The sequence below is a fragment of the Daphnia pulicaria genome, chromosome 1, assembly GCF_021234035.1.
Source record: "Daphnia pulicaria isolate SC F1-1A chromosome 1, SC_F0-13Bv2, whole genome shotgun sequence".
NCBI classification, from domain to species: Eukaryota; Metazoa; Arthropoda; class Branchiopoda; order Diplostraca; family Daphniidae; genus Daphnia; species Daphnia pulicaria.
In genome coordinates, this window is record NC_060913.1 from 3,473,076 (window position 1) to 3,492,229 (window position 19,154).

The 19,154-nt window shown below is 39.0% G+C and overlaps 2 protein-coding genes across 2 annotated transcripts; one reads left to right on the forward strand and one right to left on the reverse strand.

Annotated features, from left to right (window-relative positions):
- The first annotated feature begins 10,169 nt into the window (after positions 1-10,169).
- On the forward strand, positions 10,170-12,109 carry LOC124331439. The gene is made up of 7 exons (XM_046788844.1): positions 10,170-10,368; positions 10,423-10,499; positions 10,559-10,720; positions 10,788-10,874; positions 10,948-11,113; positions 11,177-11,616; positions 11,696-12,109. Exons 1-7 carry the CDS (start codon positions 10,284-10,286, stop codon positions 12,101-12,103), a joined length of 1,425 nt encoding a protein of 474 aa, XP_046644800.1. The 5' UTR covers positions 10,170-10,283; the 3' UTR covers positions 12,104-12,109.
- A 264-nt stretch (positions 12,110-12,373) lies between these two features.
- Positions 12,374-13,668, reverse strand: LOC124333003. Its single transcript, XM_046788972.1, has 5 exons — positions 13,416-13,668; positions 13,202-13,352; positions 12,948-13,076; positions 12,562-12,874; positions 12,374-12,500 (listed from the first exon to the last, which is right to left on the reverse strand). The coding sequence occupies exons 1-4, from the start codon at positions 13,479-13,481 to the stop codon at positions 12,594-12,596; spliced, it is 627 nt and encodes a 208-aa protein (XP_046644928.1). The 5' UTR covers positions 13,482-13,668; the 3' UTR covers positions 12,374-12,500; positions 12,562-12,593.
- Positions 13,669-19,154: the final 5,486 nt, after the last annotated feature.

Here is a 19,154-nt window from a genome sequence, read left to right on the forward strand (position 1 = left end):
AAATAAACTGAACTTACTTAAAAAAATGAACGGAGATTGAAGCCATTTCTGATACGTGAGAGATAGTAGCCAGAGCCAAAAACGTGGTCATTTTTTTTAGAAAGAGTGGAGAAACTGAGATTGGCGTTGTCAGGCAGAGAGTCTAAGTATTTCAAAACAACATCAGGATCCGAGAGGGAATTATATCTAGATTTAGGAGGGTTGAAATTGAAACAGCCTATGAGAAGCTGTACGACCGTAGGGTTTTCACCGATTTTGTGTCCATCAATCGGGTCTAAAGTGGACGAAAGTATGGCAAGAGCTGTATTGACGGCACTGTATGAAGAATTAGAGTTAGCCTTATCCGTTAGAAATTGCAAATTGGAAATGGGATGCGAACCCCGTTCGTGTTTCTAAATAACCCAATGCTTCCAGACGGACCAGTAACTAGATGTTGTGGACTCTCTTATGCCTCCAAATAGAAGGTCGATAGTCTCTTTTGAAAAGAATTTACATTTCAGTTTCCTAATAAATGCCACGCGACTAGAAAGAACTTCCTTGGCTGAATAACAGAATGTGGTTCTTGAGAATTGTCTAGTATAAAAAAGATGATGCGGATCAAGAACACGAGGAATTCCGTCCGACATTTGTAGTAGCTGGAAAAACCAAGGTTGAGAGGGCCAGGGATGGCCCACTAGAACGAGATTTGCTCTCTCTCTCTTTATCTTGGCAAATCAACGAGGAATGAGTGCAAACGGGGAAAAGGCGTAGCTTAGAAGCCCCTCCAATTCAACGCAAAAGCGTTGACCGCCGTCGATAACTGTAACTAATCTCTATCGATAACGATATCCAATAACTGGAGTCCAGATCAGTCCTAGATTCCTCGTCTGTAATAATGTTATGTTACAATTTCCCGGTAAATGAGAAGGCAAAAATATTAATATTGAAGGCTTCGCACGATTGAATAATTTGAGCCACAATTTTAGAAAGAGCTCGCGAGTAAGTACCCCCACACTTATTAATATAGGCAACTGCCGTTGACTTATCTATGAAAAGATTAATATAATTGCTATCAGAAGAGTTTGAAAATGCTTGCAACGAAAAATATGCGGCCAAATGCTCCAATTCGTTAAGATGACGGTGTGTTTCAGCAGCCGTCCAAGGTTCCCGAGAACGAAAGCCATCAGACTCAAACTGCATCCCAACCGTAAAGGGAAGATTTAGAAACAATAACAAAATCCGAGTTGTCATTAGGCCCGAAAAGGGTTTCCCGCCATTACACTTTTTAAGATGAGACCCACCAAATCAGATCGGCCTTGGCAGGATCAGAGAGCGAAACTGTTTTGTTCAAATCTACATGGGATTGTGATAGATAGAAATTATATAATTTTCTAAAATGGCCTTGTGCAAAACTAACTAAGACTCAATCTTTTCCTAACTGCCAAACCTAATACACGACCTGAGTATTCATTCAGCGTTAATCGAGTAACAGCTATTTACTATGTTTAAGTAAGTAGGGGTATTACAATTTCGTAAAATATTAACTAAGCAAATCCCCAATTTACGTAAATGTTGCAACTCTTTAAGCAATTTGTTAAAAAAAACGAGCTGCGGAACGGTTGCCTGATCGGCAAACAGGAATGTTATAACACATTCTTCCATAAAAAAAGCAAATACTTTCGATGACGATTTTGTTGTATTATGAGTGGGCATCTAGGGGATCAATCTCAACTATCAAGTTGCTACGTTCTAAAAGATACTGTTTAAAGTCTAAACCTTTCTTCTTAAAATCAAAATCAAAAATAAGTAATAATGATTGCATTGAGTCTTAATCGGATGAAAAAGCAATACCTGCAACAAAATCAAAATTTGACGTATACAGCTACGTGACTAGACAATGCAATTATGAGCAATAAAAAGCAGTAAGGAAATTTGAGACTTATGGATTTCCCCATAAAAAGTAATAAGTTACTAGTGGGTCATTCCATCCCAACTTGATTTTTTTGTGACGGAAAAATAGAAATTTCTGTATTTTTACAGTGTGTTTCTTATGCGTTTTGTAAAATCTCATATTTTTCATTGAAACAGGAAGCAGTTAGATCGGAATCAAAGTTTCCGATTTTTTTATTAAATTTTAGCCAACGGACATCCTTATACCACCCGTACGGAACCTGGCTGCCAATCGGGTTTGGGGATCTCATTCATCAGACATCCGGCTGATGAAGTGTTCTGTGTGGGATAGTTTATTCAAAAAGGGATAAGAAATAGATATTTTTTTTGTCCTAATAAGGCGAAAGATAAAATAAGAAAGGATGCAAGATATCCTTAACAAATGATTATACGATTATACATAAAAAATTTTATTCTTTTTCATTATTTTTTGTTTCTTGGCCTTGAATCCAGTGAGAAAAAATTTATATTTTCTTCTTTTAATTTGTTCATCATTGTTTGAAAAGATTTAGAATGTGGAGCATTACATTTGATTAACATGAAATTGGCAAGCAAATCAGATTTAATTCCATTTCCTTTCGCCAACATAACAACATAATGTCAGAATCTGTGCTCAAAGCCCACTCAATGGACGCACCTGGCTCATTTAAATAGACTCTAAGCTTATCAAGAATTTTTATGGGCTAATTCATCTGGATTTACTAGTTTTAATATCAGTTTAATACATAAATTGTTGTGTTCATCTTTTCATGCTGATCCCTGGTCGACTGGCAAGATATTTCGTGACAACACCCGCATCATCAATACATGAGTAATATGAAACAAAGTTTCAATGCCATGGAAATGGAAGTATACGTAGACTACGATGTGACAAAGAGTATTCTGAATGTTGAGTACTGACTATTTGAAATAATCTGAAAAACAATACATGATTATTATGGAATCAGTACTAGAGTAATAGCTAACAAAATGTCAATACTTGGAAGCAGGGAAGTATACTTTAGACTGGAAAAGTGACTAAACAGTCCAAGAAAAGTTCTGACTAAGTAATAAGTACCGACAATTTTAAATAATCTGGAAAAGAAATTTACATGTGATTATTATGCAATACTCGAGTAACAGCAAAAAAAAATTCATATATTTGAATATAGACAGAATACGCAAGACTGCAAAGTAAGTCTGAATAGATTGAATAAAGGATGACACTGTCACTCAGTCATACAAGACGAAATAGTGGCATTTGCGTCACTTACCACTTGGCAACCAACCATACTTGATATTTTACCAAAATTTTATTTGATTTATTTAGACATCATTTGACGTAAATTTTTTTGGACTTGAACTGAGTATCAATTTAGATCAGAAAAAATTGAGATTGTCACACATAAGGAAAAAAGTGTGCTCGTCTATCTAGTTTTTTAAATGTCCTTATCCAACGCCTGAACTTATCCTGAACTTATCCTTAACTTTTATCCAACGCCCTAACCTTCTATAAAAGGCTTATTTTGTAAAAAAAAGCCAGGACTTTTTTGTGTGCCCTTGTATCGATTTTCATGCGTCTGTATGCTTATAGCTACTGCTTATTTAACAGTGTTAGGCACTGTGTGGAACGAATAAGTGTAAAAACACTTAATTGAAAAACCAAGTGACGAAACATGTTTTACATTAAGAAGAAATATTCCTGTGATATTTATTTCTTGCTTATTACTACAATCATTACTTATACTATTACTTACAAACCGTCCAACTGAGTTATTTTGTGTCTACTAATTCTCTGTAAGAAGTTACATATATAAGCTATTGAGTTGCAGTTCTGCAACAAGAAACACACTCTACTTTTAAACGTTGAAACCCAATTATTTTGACTAGGCAGATATTTGACAGTTCCATTGCACCTGGATATTCACAGTCGTCAACGCAGGATTGCAACGTAGGGAATAGTTCGAGTACATCAGGTATATTTATCACTTTGCTAGACATGTTTGCGATGGCATTATCGAGGTTGGGGTGATGATTGATTCACCACAATTAACTGGAAAATGTTTTTTAAAACCATTTCAATCAAGCTTCTAGAGGGAATTTTCAACTACCCATAAAAAACCAGTATAACCGTTAGGAGTAAACAAATGAAAGCTGTGTTGGGCTAAAACATTTCACTTATTTATTTTATTCATTCATTTCCCTATAACTGTAACACATACTATTAACACTTACAATCGTGATATATAAAAATTAGTTTAGTTTTTGGAAGCAAAATTTTGCCTTATTTTTAGAAAAGGAAACATTCGATAACTATCAAAGTGTTTGGCACACAAGATTTTGGATTTATCCTTAACGACAGCATAATCTAAAGGGAAATGTTCGAGCAGATGTTTTCATAATTATTTTTTTTTTAAATTTAGTATTGGGCTTTCTGTCTATCTTTTTTCTGATTTGGACGTTCATTCAAACCAAGCAAACAAAAATGCAAAATCACTCGATAACTGAGAAGGCAATCGTTCACTATGTGTATGGTACCATGCACATTCAAAAGCTCCATTAAATTTAATAAAGTTTAGCATCATGCAATTTTTAGTCCTACTGCATCTGCACAGGCCCTTAGTACAAAAACCTTGGAAAACATTTTTTTCCCGCGTCGATAACACTCAAAAACTTCTGTATATAGTTTATAATGCTTTTAACGAAAGAATTCCTTTTTGGCTTCTTCTTCCAATACCAAAGCCCACCAAGAATTAGGTAATTCTTACGCACATTTCTGGGAAGCTCGTTGATTATGTAGCATACAAGCCATATATTGATGTCGTAGAAGACTTGTACAGTGGAACTCCATTGGTGTATACTTGCAAGGTCAAACCATATTTACCAATACCTTTTGTGCTTTAAAACTCGCAGTATAGCATCGCAAATATCCTCCTTTACTGGTGGGTGGATGAAATTGTAAAATAAATACATCATTGTTTGTAATAGCATCACAAGCTGTTGCTCAATGTCAAGGTATTAGGCATCCTTACTTCTGAAGTATGCTATTTTTTATCTTGTCCTGATTGCAGACACACTAAAGCAATTTGTTTTCAATTTGTTTCATATCTTATCCACAACTTGGGCAATAATATTGCGGTCTAGCTTTTTCAACAGCGAAGTATTTCTTCAAAAGATGAATTGTTCGCGGGAGTGTACAGTCTTCAGACAATACCAAAGAAAATATGTCTAGCAGTTGTTGTGTAGCTTCTCTGGTCAAATACTATATATTTTAAAAACTAACAAGTAACAAGATCGTTTGAAGTTTTGTTATTGAGTAGCCTTGATATATGGTTGTTTCCATTCCTCACTGGTCTCGTTCAATTGATGTTGATCAAAGTCTGCAGTGTTTTCTTCTAGTAAATTAAAAAAAAGTCAGCACGTAATACAACGAGAAATGTCTATACATGTTTCTGCATTATCAGAAGGGTTATCGAGAAAAAATTCCTAAAAAGTCTTCGCAATTATATATTTTTTTAAAAATCTGTATGTAAACGTTCATGATTTAATTTTGCTATCTTTACTTTATATAAACTCGACTACTTTATTTCAAGGTAGGAAACCAATTGGCTGGTCCAGGTATTTGGGTATCGATCACTTTAATCGTGGCGGGATTGCTGGGCTTCAGTGGCGAAGCCAACAAAATTGTCGTATTTTTTTTTCAATTTTAGTTACATCGAAATTTTCCATTAAAAAAAAATTAGACAATAATCGCTCATAAAATTTTTCTTGTGATGATGCTGGATTATTTCGACGATGGTTTTTTCGTTTATATCAATCTGTTCCGCTGTCATAGTTGGAAGTACTGCTGTTAATCTAGGCTTCAGAGCATGCACTTCTTTTCAGAATTATTTTCACAGTGTTGATACTGGCTAAAAAATGGTATCCATCACCGTTTGCGAACAATGGTCTTGCAGTTGCTGGACAGAAATTATGTTTAAATTGCACCCCATACCTTTTTTCTTGTACACGTTGGACAAATATATGTCCGTCAATAGCTTAAGACACATTGTCTTGCAAAGACGATTCTGCGGAAGCAGAATTGAATTGAAATTCTTAAGGAAAGAGCTGGGCAACCAGTTAGAAGAATGCACAAGAGCTCACAACTTGTGTCGCATGTCAAGCGATCTGTAAGAAGCCGTATCTGACGACTGGATCATCCAGCTGGAAAACGTCGCCGCAACTTGGTGTGGATGCATCGACGAAAACATCCACACGGTAAATTGACCATTATCGGCCGTGCCCAGCAATACAAATTCATCCGTCCAAAGAAGGCAAAGCATCCGACTTGGCTTGACCAAACCAATCCAAGAGCTTTTCAGCAGCAAGAAAATGTAAATCCCTTCGACGACCAAGCCTCAGCTTCAGTCAGTGAAATACTCGATTTGTCGTCCGACACGGGGAACGACGAGTTAAGACAACGGCTGGATGCAGAAAAGGAAGCAAGGGAAGATTTGGAAAGAAGATTGCTTAAGGATTGATTCGCGTTCAGTTGGGGTCAAGCGCAAAGCGTCGTGTAATAGTGAGTGTTGCGGTTTGCCACAAATATTCACGATGCGTTACTTTCGGCTTGCGAAGTCCAAGTTTTCCGAGTTGTCTCCTAAACGACGAGCTGCATTTATGCTCTACGATGGACTGCAGAAGATTTCAGACCCCAATACCTAGGAGATGCGGAGAGAGTAATGAAGAACATGTACGTGGACAATCTTGACTCAGCAGAAACTGAAGACGAAAACATCACCCAACGTCGGGTATTGAACGATCTTCTAAAAAACGGTGGCTTTAATATGGTGCAATAGATGCCATCGTCCTGACCCGTGTTGGCTTCCGTCTAGAAGTCCAATCGGGCAAGAGCGCTGGACATTACCACCGACCCATTGCCCATCGAACGCAGTCTAGGCGTTCTTTGGGATTGCCAGTACGACTCGTTCATTTTCAATTCAACCACCCGACTCAATGTCAAAACAAAAAGACAAGTCCTGTAAGAAATCGCGTCGATCTGTTGAGTTTTCTCGTTTCAATCGTTGTGGTGGCCAAAATTTGAATGCAAGATATCTGGCGATCTGGAGTCAAATGGGACTACCCGCTCCCACCGACACTTCTCGATATTTTGAAGTGGTAGGTCACCGACCATCCCCAGATCTCAACTCTGATTCTCAGATTCCTCGATGCTTCCGTCGATCGACCCAGTCATCGGACTATCAGCTGCATGTCTTCACCGACGCCTTGGAATTATGATTCGCCGCATGCGTATTTATTCGCGCTTAATACGGTGAATCTCATTTTTGCCTCACTCTGATTATCGAAAAGTCAAGAGTTGCTCCTCTTCGCCAACTTTCGTTTCCGTGGTTGGAACTGCAAGGCGAGGTTCTCGGCAACGGAAATTTTGGACAAAAGCACAGCGACTCAATGGCGTCACATTACCGACGAGCTTAATCCCGCCGACGATGGATCCCGAGATATGTCCGCTGCATTTTTTGTTTGTTTTGTTGTTGAAAACCAGGCTTATGGGCTGTCCAATGAAAGGTAAATTTATTTATGCGACGTCGTTTTACGACCATTTTCAAAATGAGAATTTTAATGGGCACATAAACGGCCATCTTCGGAACGGATAACCACGTTAACTTTCCTTGATATCCCAGGAACTTTTCGGAAGGCGGTCTCGTTTGGTAATTTATTTTGCTCTATTATTATTGGAATAAAATATTTTAAATATATTTTCCTGTTATGTTAGTATTAAACGTTCCGAGCCGCTTTTGGCCCTTCGTAAATCGTAAGCTATTTTCATTGCCTCTATATTCTATTTCATTACCATGGTTGGAAGTTGATCTTAATTGTCAACCAGTCCTACAGCCTTGAAAAAGTCACACTGTTACTGATACAATTATATACTTTCGATGTTTGAAATAGGTATTAATTTATTCATTGAAGTAGAAAGAGAGCGGGGGACGTAACTCTAAAATAGCAATGGGAAGACAGTGAGACCACGTAGATCCCGCTTCTAACTCGTTAAACGAACCTCACGTCTACCATGTCTTCAGGTGGCATGGGTTAGTGTTTAATTTTGAAATCAAACAGCTCAACACTGATTCACAACATAGACACAATTCTATTTCTTTTAATTTTCCGATGAATGGTTTACGATCAAAAACCATAAACGTCCACTTTTCCAATATCAAATTTTTCCACGAGATGTCCCCACATCACCCTGCTGAACGAGTGCACTTGGATTCTGCTTGAAAACCGTTAAATGAAAGACTGGTTGAATCCGAGCAATCCTGATTCGTCGGATAGCTCACTTGATAAGCCCCCACATTCGCCGCTTTTATAGACGCATCCGGAATTATTTGGATTGGCGGTCGGATTCAGTATGCTTCTCTCCCGGAAGAAACCAAACACCACACCGTCTTGTCTTCTGACAGCCAGCTGGCTGCAATATCCTCGACCTCCACACTAGTCTTACTCATGCAAAAACAAAGCGTTTGTTGCATAATCTCCGGGCCACTTGTCATTTTCTGCAGCCGCGAGCCACTATCAAGAAAGTGATTCATCCCTGCTTCAAGTTAAAGCGACGCCCCTGAAGCCAACCGGTGTGTCCGCTCATGGGTCCGTTTCCGGCCAGCAGGATCAAAACTCCCCAGTGGCAGGAACCCATGTTGGAATCGACTACTTCGGCTCGTTGCATGTCTCTATGCTTCGATGGACACTGAAGCGATACGTAGCTATGTTTACGTGTTTGGATTGTCGACCCGTCCACCTTTAAATTTCGGATTTTATGGACCTCGAGTCCTTTATGATGGCTTTCTCTCGGTTCACGGACCGTCGTAGTGTACCCCTTGTCTGCAAGAGCGACAACGGAACTAACCTGGTTGCCGGAGAACAGGAGATCCACGATTTTATCGCTTAATGAAATCCGGAAGCGTTAGCCAAAGGAATGGCTGACCAAAATATTTTATGGCGTTTCAGCCCTCCCGCTTTCCTTCATTTCAGTGGATCATGGGAACGGATGATCAAATCCGCCAAGCTCGCCACACGAATTGCTTAAAATGAGCGAGTTATAACTCCAGAGGTGTTCTTCACCGTTATGAAGGGGGTTGAAGCTTTATTGAAGCCCCTCCTTTGACCACGGTAAGCAGTGATCTCACCAAATCCAACGAATAGAAGATTTTTTCACCTCTGAAAACAGGGCCGGCAATGTGACGGAAAGCCCCATTCTTACCGCCGAGTCAGCTGGGGCTTCGTCTTAATGATCCCCACCATCCGCCCTTATTTTGCCCTTCTAATACTTACCTAATAACTCTGGCCCGTATTCCCCTATACTTTTCTTGGTTTCCCTTTTGTCTATCGCGACACCGTGAATTTTATCTCGCCTTGCTGGCACCTTAGTGAAAGTTATATTCTCTGTCTTGTCGACAATAAAACAAACTCAAGAATTCTTGTGGCAAATCTGTATTCATAAACTAAACTCTAAAAACCCTAGCGTCGCACATTTGGTGCCGTCGAACATTGCCCCTTGACTTCCGCCAATTGTAATGGAGTTCATGGATGTCTTCACGGGATTGGGTAAACTTCCGGTTGAACATGACATCTGTTTAGCATCTGCAGCTAATAATGATGACAAGTTGTATGTGCAGCCAATCGCCGATTCGTTCCGATTGGAAGATAAGGTGTACAAGAAACTGGACGAAATAGTAGCGAACGGAAACATCACTCCTGTCAAGGAGCCGAACGAGTGGGTCAGTCGGATTATGGTTGTTTGCTGAGACCCTTTCAAGTTCAATAAGGCCGTCCAACGTCAGCATTTCTAAATGCCAACAATATAGCACAATTATTTAGAAATCTCGGTAAGATATTTCTGTAGCCTTGACGCTTCATCAGGTTTTTATCAAATTCCGTTATCCCATGCAGCGTCCTACCTGTGCACCATAGAAACACCGAGAGGTCGCTACCAGAATCTCTGTTTGCCGTTCCGGTTTAAGTCGGCCTGCAAATTTATCATTCAACCATGTCCGAATTATTTGGAGATCTTGGTGTCTTCATTTATATCATGACGCCTTTCTGGTTCCCTTCGAAAAACCAGAAAAGCTTCAAGCCAATCTTCACCTGGTATTTTTGCGCTGTTGTCTCCACAATCTCAAGCTTCAACTCAAGAAGTGCAAATTTTCCTACAGTAGCTACCATGGAGAGCGTCAAATTTCGGCTTAAGCTTTTCTTATGCGCCGTTGCCTGTTTTACGAAATTGTGTCTTCTGCTATTTTGATTGTGTTCCGCGTTATTTGCAATAGCAGACAACCCAAGCAGTTAAATTTCACATGTGATCTCCATTGTCGACCAAAATGTCTAAAAATTGCAGTTCAAGTAAAAGTAACGAAACTGGGCATCAAATTAATGTAGACAGCAACTCGACGGATGTTGGAAACCGTAGGTGTCTAAAGTAATTGATAAAATGTGCAAATCTAATGAATATCTTTGCAGTTGCTAGAGGATTTGAAAGAACAGTCGTCGTTTCAAATGCATCATCGATTCGTTTCCGATTTCCCATTACAAACCAGGTGGCTATTAATGTAATACCCTGTTTTTTTGCATAATCATTGCTTTATTATGTCAACAGGTGCGTCCAGTGGGTCCAATTCCAAGAAACTCATCATGGCAGTTGATGAATGACCAAGCCATTCGTAACTCTACTACTAACCCCAACATTAACTCAACACTTCTTCTAAATAATTACAAACCTGTAAAGCTAGTGCGTGTTGTTACACCAGGGAACACATTGGTATGGACAATTTCCTTAATATAACATATTTATGTGTTTCGGTACTAAGAATAGAACATTTTTTCAGAGGTTAGGACAAACGCCCAACATTCGACTAACGCAAATTAGAGTAACAAACCCCAACGTGCAGCTCAAGCAACCACAACAAAATAAGGTAGGCTAAATTATATGTCAAAAATCAAAAATTTTAAATGTTATAACTTCAGGTGTTTATTTCTTTCGCGTAGTCATATGCCTCTGCTGGACCAATTGTTCTTTTCCGAGGGGAAAGTCGTGGCGATCATCGCCCAATCGTCGACATAGATGCCCCAGAAGGAATAGTAAATTATTTAGATAGCGATACTGACAAAACCCATGTGAATGAAAGTGGTCCTTCTACATCAAACAGCAGCGGTAAGACCAACGAAATGTTTCAAAATGAAACTGAAGTGCTTTCAATATTGTTTCTATTTTCAGAGTCGCTGAAGGGCAAGACGAAGACAAGAAACAGATGGACAGAACCAGCTACGAAGAAAATGTTGGAAGTTTACGAGGATTTAAAAAAAACCGGAACTGTCGAAACCTCACAAAAGGATGGCCTTGTGGACTGCGGTATAAACAACTCAAAAATTATTGTTTTTCTTTTTTTTTACATGTTCGAAATATTTTACATTGCGGAACAATTGGCCGACGACGGTTTTTCGTTTTCTGCAGCTCAATGTATGGACAAATTCAGTAAACTTCAAGGGCAATACCGCTCTCGTTTGGACTTCAAGGGGAAAAACCTCGACCCATGGGTACATCATGCTACTTTGCAACGGATTGAAGGAAACAAAGCTGAAAACAGCAGTGCTTTCGTCCGGGAAACTGGGACCAAACGAAAAGAAGAGGCTGATTATCCAACCTCTGATTTAGATGTAAACTTACACTTTCAAATTTCATTTATATTTCGTCTTTTACTTAATTATTTATAATCAAATCATTCATTTAATGCAGGAAGAAGACGAGTGCGGGTTATCGAACTCAAAGAGACGGAAGACGCAGGTTCCAAAGAAAAATGCTGATTTTTTGAAAGAACTTATTAAGAGGGAGAAGGAAGAAGCTGAAGAAAGAAGAAATAGGTATGAAGAACAAAAGATAAGGGATGATGCTGTTGCCGAACATATGAAGACAATTGCTGAACAAAGTTCAAAGAGAACTGAGCTTCAAAAGTCCTCAACCGAAGCCTTGCGCCTACTTTCCGCTGCCCTTGTTCAGCACTTGACTCAACAGAAACCTGCTTTATTTTTCAATATGAATAATTTTTATTTAATTCCATGTCATGCTGCCATCAGAAATCAAAGTAGAGGAAATCCTGCAGTACAAACCTTTTCTGTCACCCTTTTCAATAAGACCATCAATTAATTTACTTCATTTCTTTCATTTGGCATTGTGATATATCGTAAGAAGTCAAATACACTCTTTGTTAATTTATTCAGACAGGCACGAAATAACCTGCAAGTTCATCTCTTCTAATTTCAGCTTCATTTTCCAATTCAAAACCTCTATGATCATCATCTTCTATATCTTCATCCTCCAGTGGGTGGTCCCTTAGAAATTCGGTCATGTTTACTGGCTCGAAAAATGGTTCATCAAGTACAAAGTTGTGTAAACAGCAGCAGGCAATTATTATATCCGACAGGTACTCTAAATTGTGCACATCGATAACTTTAAGTCTCCTAAGTTTCGACTTGAGAAGAGCAAAGCATCGCTCAACTACTTGGCGGCTACGTCGCTGCATATAGTTGTACACCACCTCAAACTTGATCGAAATTAACAAAAAAATTATTTTGAGAAAAATTCAGATTGCTTTTTTAATATACCTGTTCCAGTGGATGGTCTAGTCGATAAGGAATCATAACACGCGGCAGCAACGTGTAACCTCCATCAGCCAACAGAATGTAGTCTGTGTCGGCAAGCAGCATGTCAACATGTCGCCCGATAAAACTTTTCCTGAATATTCTAGAGTCTTGCATTGACGATGGCCAGCCAGTGCTGGCATCCAGTATCCGTCGATTAGCGTCACATACCACTTGAAGGGAAACTCCAGGGAATCCCTTTCTATTAATGTAGCTTGTACAGTACCTTCTTCTTGGGGATTATTAGCTAATCTTATATACGTCGCGTCTATTGCACCTATATTTTTTTACAATTTTGGAACTTAACTGAAGCTCATTTAAGACTGTAAATACACAAAGTTGGTAATTACCAAGAGCAAAAGGGAACCTAAACTGCGCAGAAATATTTGCATATTCATTTCTGGCTGGCCATGTGACGAATAGTTCACTGTGTTCCACAATTACACGACAGACTTTTCTCAAAACATGATGGGCACTTCCTGTGTATAACAAAATTTAAAGAATATAACAAATTGGTTACATGTAAAAAATATGTTTACATGTGATAAAAAGAAAATTTTACTTTCATGACTTATGTATGTAAGAAAGTTACAAGATTGTATACCTCTACAACGGTATCCGAAACGATGGGCAATCTCACGGAATGTTTCTGGAGTGCTTAGAGACCAAATCGCTAACAGCAGTTTATGCAAAATAGGTTCTCTTCCACAGTAAAATTGCTCCTCAAGATGCTGCCCTATCAAGTCATACAGTTCCTATATATCAAGAAATAGCAATGAAATACTGTCAGTCTAAAATTACTAATTGAAAAATTATACCCGAAATCTCTGTCGATTCATACGAAAGTCCTCTGCAAATTGAACGTCTGCATACCTAAGTACCATGGCAGCAATTCACATAATGCTTCCCTCCGATGCCTTCTTCTTTCTCTCATTTGCACAAACAACCATCTCAATACTGACGATCGACTTCGAGGACTTAGACATTTCAGACATCTGTTGAAAATCACTAAACTTTCTTCCTCGTCATAATCGATGTTTAAAAAATGTTCCTGAATGCAGGCTGCGCAAAAACCCCTGTCAATATCCGTATTTCTTCCATTTTTCACAGCTACAAAAAAGGTAAATAACACTTGGACGGCGTCTCACAGTATGTGACAAATTGTCAATTATGCGGAACATATGAATGAACAATTTCTTATAACAGACAACGCCGGATAAGCAAAGCTTAAGCCGAATTTTGACGCACTCATGGCTGGGTCATGTCATTGGCCAGGGATCTCTGAAGCCCGATCCCAACAATATCAGTGCTTTACTATGAATGCCGAACCTTAGCAGGTCGTTCGACTTAATCCACCTTCTAGGGATGGTCAAAATACCTAAAGTTCTGCAAAATCCTCAACTTCGCTGTTTGTTTGTCACCTCCTGCCCGCACTGACTATCTTGTTTGCCATCGATCATTCCCATCTCCTTTTTACCGCCAGTCGTCTTTCCCCTTTCATTCCCATACTCACATTCATTTGTCGCCATTCATTTCGGATTCATTTTTCGCCTTTCATTCGTTTGCGCTTGATCGTAACCAGTAACCAGGATGAAAACGAAATGGGGGATTTATCCGATGATAACAACGACGGACCTCCTGATAGGCGTAATGAAAATATGTTTGATTCCCTTATTCGTCGCCTAGGTTTTGCCAAGAGGAACAGAATAAAACACAATTCATTTTGAAAATTGCAGTCATACCATTGTTCATACGTAATACAACCACAGTTCTTCAGCCGGATTAAACAAAAGTTCATGAAGATCATTGGGGAGCTCAGATGCTTCGAATGGGACGTCTAGCTCACGTATAATTTGTATAGCCAAAAGGATAACGTTCAGTTAACGTGGTTTAACGTGGTGGCTCGCAGATGTAGCAGTATCTTCAAAAACAGAAAATTTCACTTTCTTCACAACCTTATTTACACTCATTGGTGTTGCCTTTAGCCTCTTGTTTTTACCTAACGAAGTTTCGACAGACGCCAAAGGAGATCTTGATGGTAACTTAGTCCTTGATGACGATGGAGGGTAAGTTACAAGTTGACGGGATGTACAAGCCGGCGATGAATTGCCAGGATCAGAATCACCTTCATGAAAAGATTTACGTGGTTGATCGCTCGGAAAAGGTGTTGAGAGGCCTGGAGAGTTTGACAAATCCTCTCTGCAATTAATAACACGTTTTGTTTAGTAATATGTGTTTCCAGCACTGAGATGGGTTCTTCCGTAAAAAGCATGTTGACGTTTCAGATTAGCGCCCGACACTCTTTCCAGGAATGGACTACCACATTCTTTATTGTTAAGATTAGGAGTCGATATGAAAATGTCACGCCCAACATCCATCGGTCGGAAATCCGTTTCTAAAGACTCGACGGATGCCTCGAGTGTTAACACCAGCTCACTCACATAACATTGAATGTCTTCACCCTCTTCGGCAGTGGTTTCAACCAGACGAGAAAGAATGTATGTAAGCATTCGCGATGTTATCGGTACACGCAGCCTTCGCAATATCTGCCAGAAAATAAGCATTAAAAATAATTTCTTTACCATTTCAAATATTTGAAAACACATTCTAAATATATACATCAATTCTGGAATATTGCGGTTGGCTAGACGATTACATTATCACGGTGGATTAGGCTATGCACGGCGTGACGTGTAGAACCCGTCTAAAAAGTACAGGTGATTTAAAGTTAAAACAGAAAATCTAGTAATTTTCTTTGGTCAATGTGCAAATAATCCTTTTGGTAAAAATAAGTTAAGTCCAACTAGAAGTCCATGTCAAAACATTTTAGTTTTTTATGTACTAAAAGGAAAAATACGTCTTAAACTTCCCCTTTCCTAAAACTAGAAAACATCATTAATACGAAAACTAAGACTCAAAAATATTCAACCTAGTTTCAGGATTCTAACAATATTACGTGGAGTAATTTGAACTTTCAAAATAGTTGAAGCTTAAAGGGCACATTTATTTTTGAAAATTTTATCCACGAAAATTCATAAAATTTCGAGAAGGATAAAAAAAAGTGACGGCCTTTAAATATGAAACACGCTAGGAAAGATAGAATTCCACAAAAAAGGGATAGGGCACCTTAGGACCACATTGTCCACGAAAATTTTAGAAGATTTCGAGAAGGATAAAAAAAGTGACGGCCTTTAAATATGAAACGTTCTAGGAAAGATAGAGTTCCACAAAATAAGGAAATGGGACTTAAGGACCACATTTCTGGAATTCTCATTCGCTATTATCCAGTGGGCATGTATGACGACTCATCAGCCAGCGAGAAAGAGAATGGAAGTCAACATTAGTTGTGTGTCAACTTTGTGATGACGCCATCTGGCAACACAGCACCCGTCGGCTCCATATATAGGAGAGAACCCCCTCCCTATAATTCTGTCTCACTGAGTCTCTGACTCTCTGTGTCAGTCTCTATCAGTCTCTGTCTGCTCCTCGTAGATCATCCTCGTCTATCCTCTTTGGCCAGAATGATTAGGCTGCTTTCCTAAATGTTTACTCATTCGAAAGTCCCGACACTTTGACCGTATTTAAAGCCTTCGCGATCAAGCCGTGAAAGCTGAGCGATCAAACATTTACTTAATCAGATTGATCTTGTAAACAAAATAGCCCTAAGTTTACAAAGTTGAACAGTACATCCATTGAATCAAATTTTTCGAGTAATTAGCCTATAAGAATCTCATTAGCTATTTTCCAGTGGGCATGTATGACAGACTCGTCATCCAGCAAGAAAGAGAATGGACGGGAATTCTAGTTGTGCTTGAACTATTTCTTCAAATTTGCTGACGAATCATCCTCATCTGTAGCATAAGACATGATATTATAAAAAATTTTGTTTAAATCACACATACCATACTATGCTTACCAGAGCTACATTGCTCATCAAAAGTTTTAGCCAGAGAATTGACATCGTCAGTTACTTTCTTTTTCTCCTCCTCACGCCTCATTCTCTCCCTCTCCTTGTAAGTCCGGCGTTTAGCCTCCTTTTTGAGAATTTCCTTCGGCTTACTCGGACCGGCGACTGCTTCCTCGTTCTCGACCGGGACAACTTCTTCTTCTTCTTCGATCTCTTCTTCTTCTTCTACTTCTATCTCCGCTTCATCTTCTCCTCCATAATAATCAAATTGGAAGAAAGAATCGGGGCAGATACTTTCTGAAGAGTCCACATCGGTTTCTAAAAAAAAAAAAAAAAAAAAAGATGATTAGAATTAAACTAATTAGGTAAGGTTAGGTTAGGAAAGGTTAGGGTAGGGTAGGCGCGCACTTACCGCATCTTAAACACCTATGGCAAAATTTGAAATTTCCATCGTTTTTGGCCCCACATCTAGAAAAATATGATTAATAAACTAAGATTAAAATAAAGAATAAATAAATAAGATTAATAAACTTACTTGAAGCAGTCCCATTCTTTTTTCGCATCCAATTCAGGAGCATCATCATTGGCATCCAGGCATCCAGGCGCATCATTAGCCATCTAAAATAAATAACATTGATTAGTAACGAGAAGAAAAGAAAAATGATCAACCACAAATCTCGTGTTCAAAACTTCCTGACTACGAGTATAGGCAAGTGGCAACTGATAGAAAGTTGGAAATTCCTTAAAACTCGCATAGACGAAGAATCTATACTATGTCACATGTTTTGGTATGTCATCAAGGCTAGCTATAACTTATAAAGCTCATCCGTGACTTCTACCACCTTCTACTGTGACGATGTCGTTTTGTACAAGAAATCTTAGGTACAAAAGGGGGTACCGTTACATTTGACGCAATAAACTTCTGATTGGATAGGTGGTGAGGCTAAATATAAGTATTATAGCGGTGGATTTTGAACGGATACTACACACGACAAACCAGCGGTAGCAACTTCGGAACACTTTCATAAGGTTCGTTCGTTGTGTTACACGCGCACGCACAGTATAGTTGTTTACTCTATTTATTTGTGAAATTGCACTCGTCAAAAATACAGGACAGTATTTTAAAAGATGGATTTATTTTATAACATATGTTATCTGCTGGTTTTCGTCTCATCACGTAAGTTAACTGCTGGTCTTTCTTTGTACGAAAAAGTGCAACTACTTGAAACAAATTATGTGAGAAATCGTTAACAATTTTTGTTTATCAGGGAATTTACTCACTTGATTTTTTTTATTTTTTCAAAAGGATGAAATTAAAGGAAATTTGGAATGCAAAATTCTTAATTTGGAAACAAAGGTTTCCACGCTGGAAGAAAAGATAACTGAACTAGTCGAAAAAGTAGAACTGCAAGAATCGAAAATATCTGCCCAGGAATCGAGAATAACTGCGCAAGAATCACAAATAACTGCCCAAGAATCGAAAATAACTGATGATTAATCGACATAGCACTTACTTTACGAAAGAAGATCCTTGTTGGCGTTGAATGCAAAAAACGAAAAGAGACGAGCAGCGACCTTACAAGCAACCTTACAAGCGCAAGCGACGAATCTGACTGCAGCGTGTAGCGCACTCGCAGCATCAGGGCGGAAGTTAATGAGGGTGGAAAAACAAAAGAATGACACTACACGAAAATAAGCGAAAGGAGGTAGTGGAGGGTGGGTGGGTGGCTGTGAAAAGCAAAGAGGATGCAATGAGTCCAAACTGTTCCGCCCGCCCGCTTGCTCGCTCACACACACACACACACACACGGTCGCTCAAGTAAAAAATAATTGGGAAAAGATCAAAAGGAGAAGTGATATGGGATATTTGAAGATGTTTCCATAGTCGACGAGTCGAACTTTTATCGGCTTTTCGAAAATTAAACAAACAATGTAGGATGTTTGCGTGCGTGATGGTGTCTACCTACTAGACTCCCCCCCCCCTTCATATTCAACCCTCCCTTTTTCACCTACTAGTTGAGAAATGTGCCCTGCGGTTCTCCGGGTTTTACAGGGGTACCTACCAGGAATCCTCGTCAACGAGAAAAGGGAGACTTTTTGGTAACCAAGTGTGTACACCTCCTAATGTTGGATCGATAAAACTCTACAAGTCAGAATCGGGAGAGGGACTCCACGAACAAACAAATTGAAGAAAGAAAAATGGGACAGAGGGAAGAATCCGAAATTGATTCCATCTCTCCTTCTACACTCGCCTATGATGTAGTTGGTGCATGGGGGGGTTAGCGTAAAAAAAAAAGATAATTAGAATCAAACTAATTACGTTAGGTAAGGTTAGGTTAAGTTAGGCTAGGTGTGTTTTGTGATAGGCGCGCAGGTATTTCACGCAAATTAGGGACTCCCCATTTTTCAGCCTCACTTACCACATTTAAAACATTTGTGGCAAAATTTAAAGTTGCAGTTGTTTTTCGCCCCACACCTAGAAAAATATACAATTGAAAAATTTATAATAACATGGGACATTGATAACAATTGACACATTAATAAAATTACTTGAAACAGTCCCATTCAGCTTCTTTCGCATCGGATGATGGATCCTGTCCTGGTCGCCGGTGTATCCAATACACATTGATTCAAGCCGCATTCTACTTCT

Coding starts and splice junctions, on each gene's coding strand:
- LOC124331439 (XM_046788844.1), top strand. CDS start 10,284: ATGTCTAAAAATTGCAGTTCAAGTAAAAGTAACGAAACTGGGCATCAA. Junction 10,369..10,422: donor CTCGACGGATGTTGGAAACC/GTAGGTGTCTAA, acceptor ATATCTTTGCAG/TTGCTAGAGGATTTGAAAGA. Junction 10,875..10,947: donor AGCAACCACAACAAAATAAG/GTAGGCTAAATT, acceptor TCTTTCGCGTAG/TCATATGCCTCTGCTGGACC.
- LOC124333003 (XM_046788972.1), bottom strand. CDS start 13,481: ATGGTACTTAGGTATGCAGACGTTCAATTTGCAGAGGACTTTCGTATG. Junction 13,353..13,415: donor TGAATCGACAGAGATTTCGG/GTATAATTTTTC, acceptor CTTGATATATAG/GAACTGTATGACTTGATAGG. Junction 13,077..13,201: donor TTTCGGATACCGTTGTAGAG/GTATACAATCTT, acceptor TGTTATACACAG/GAAGTGCCCATCATGTTTTG.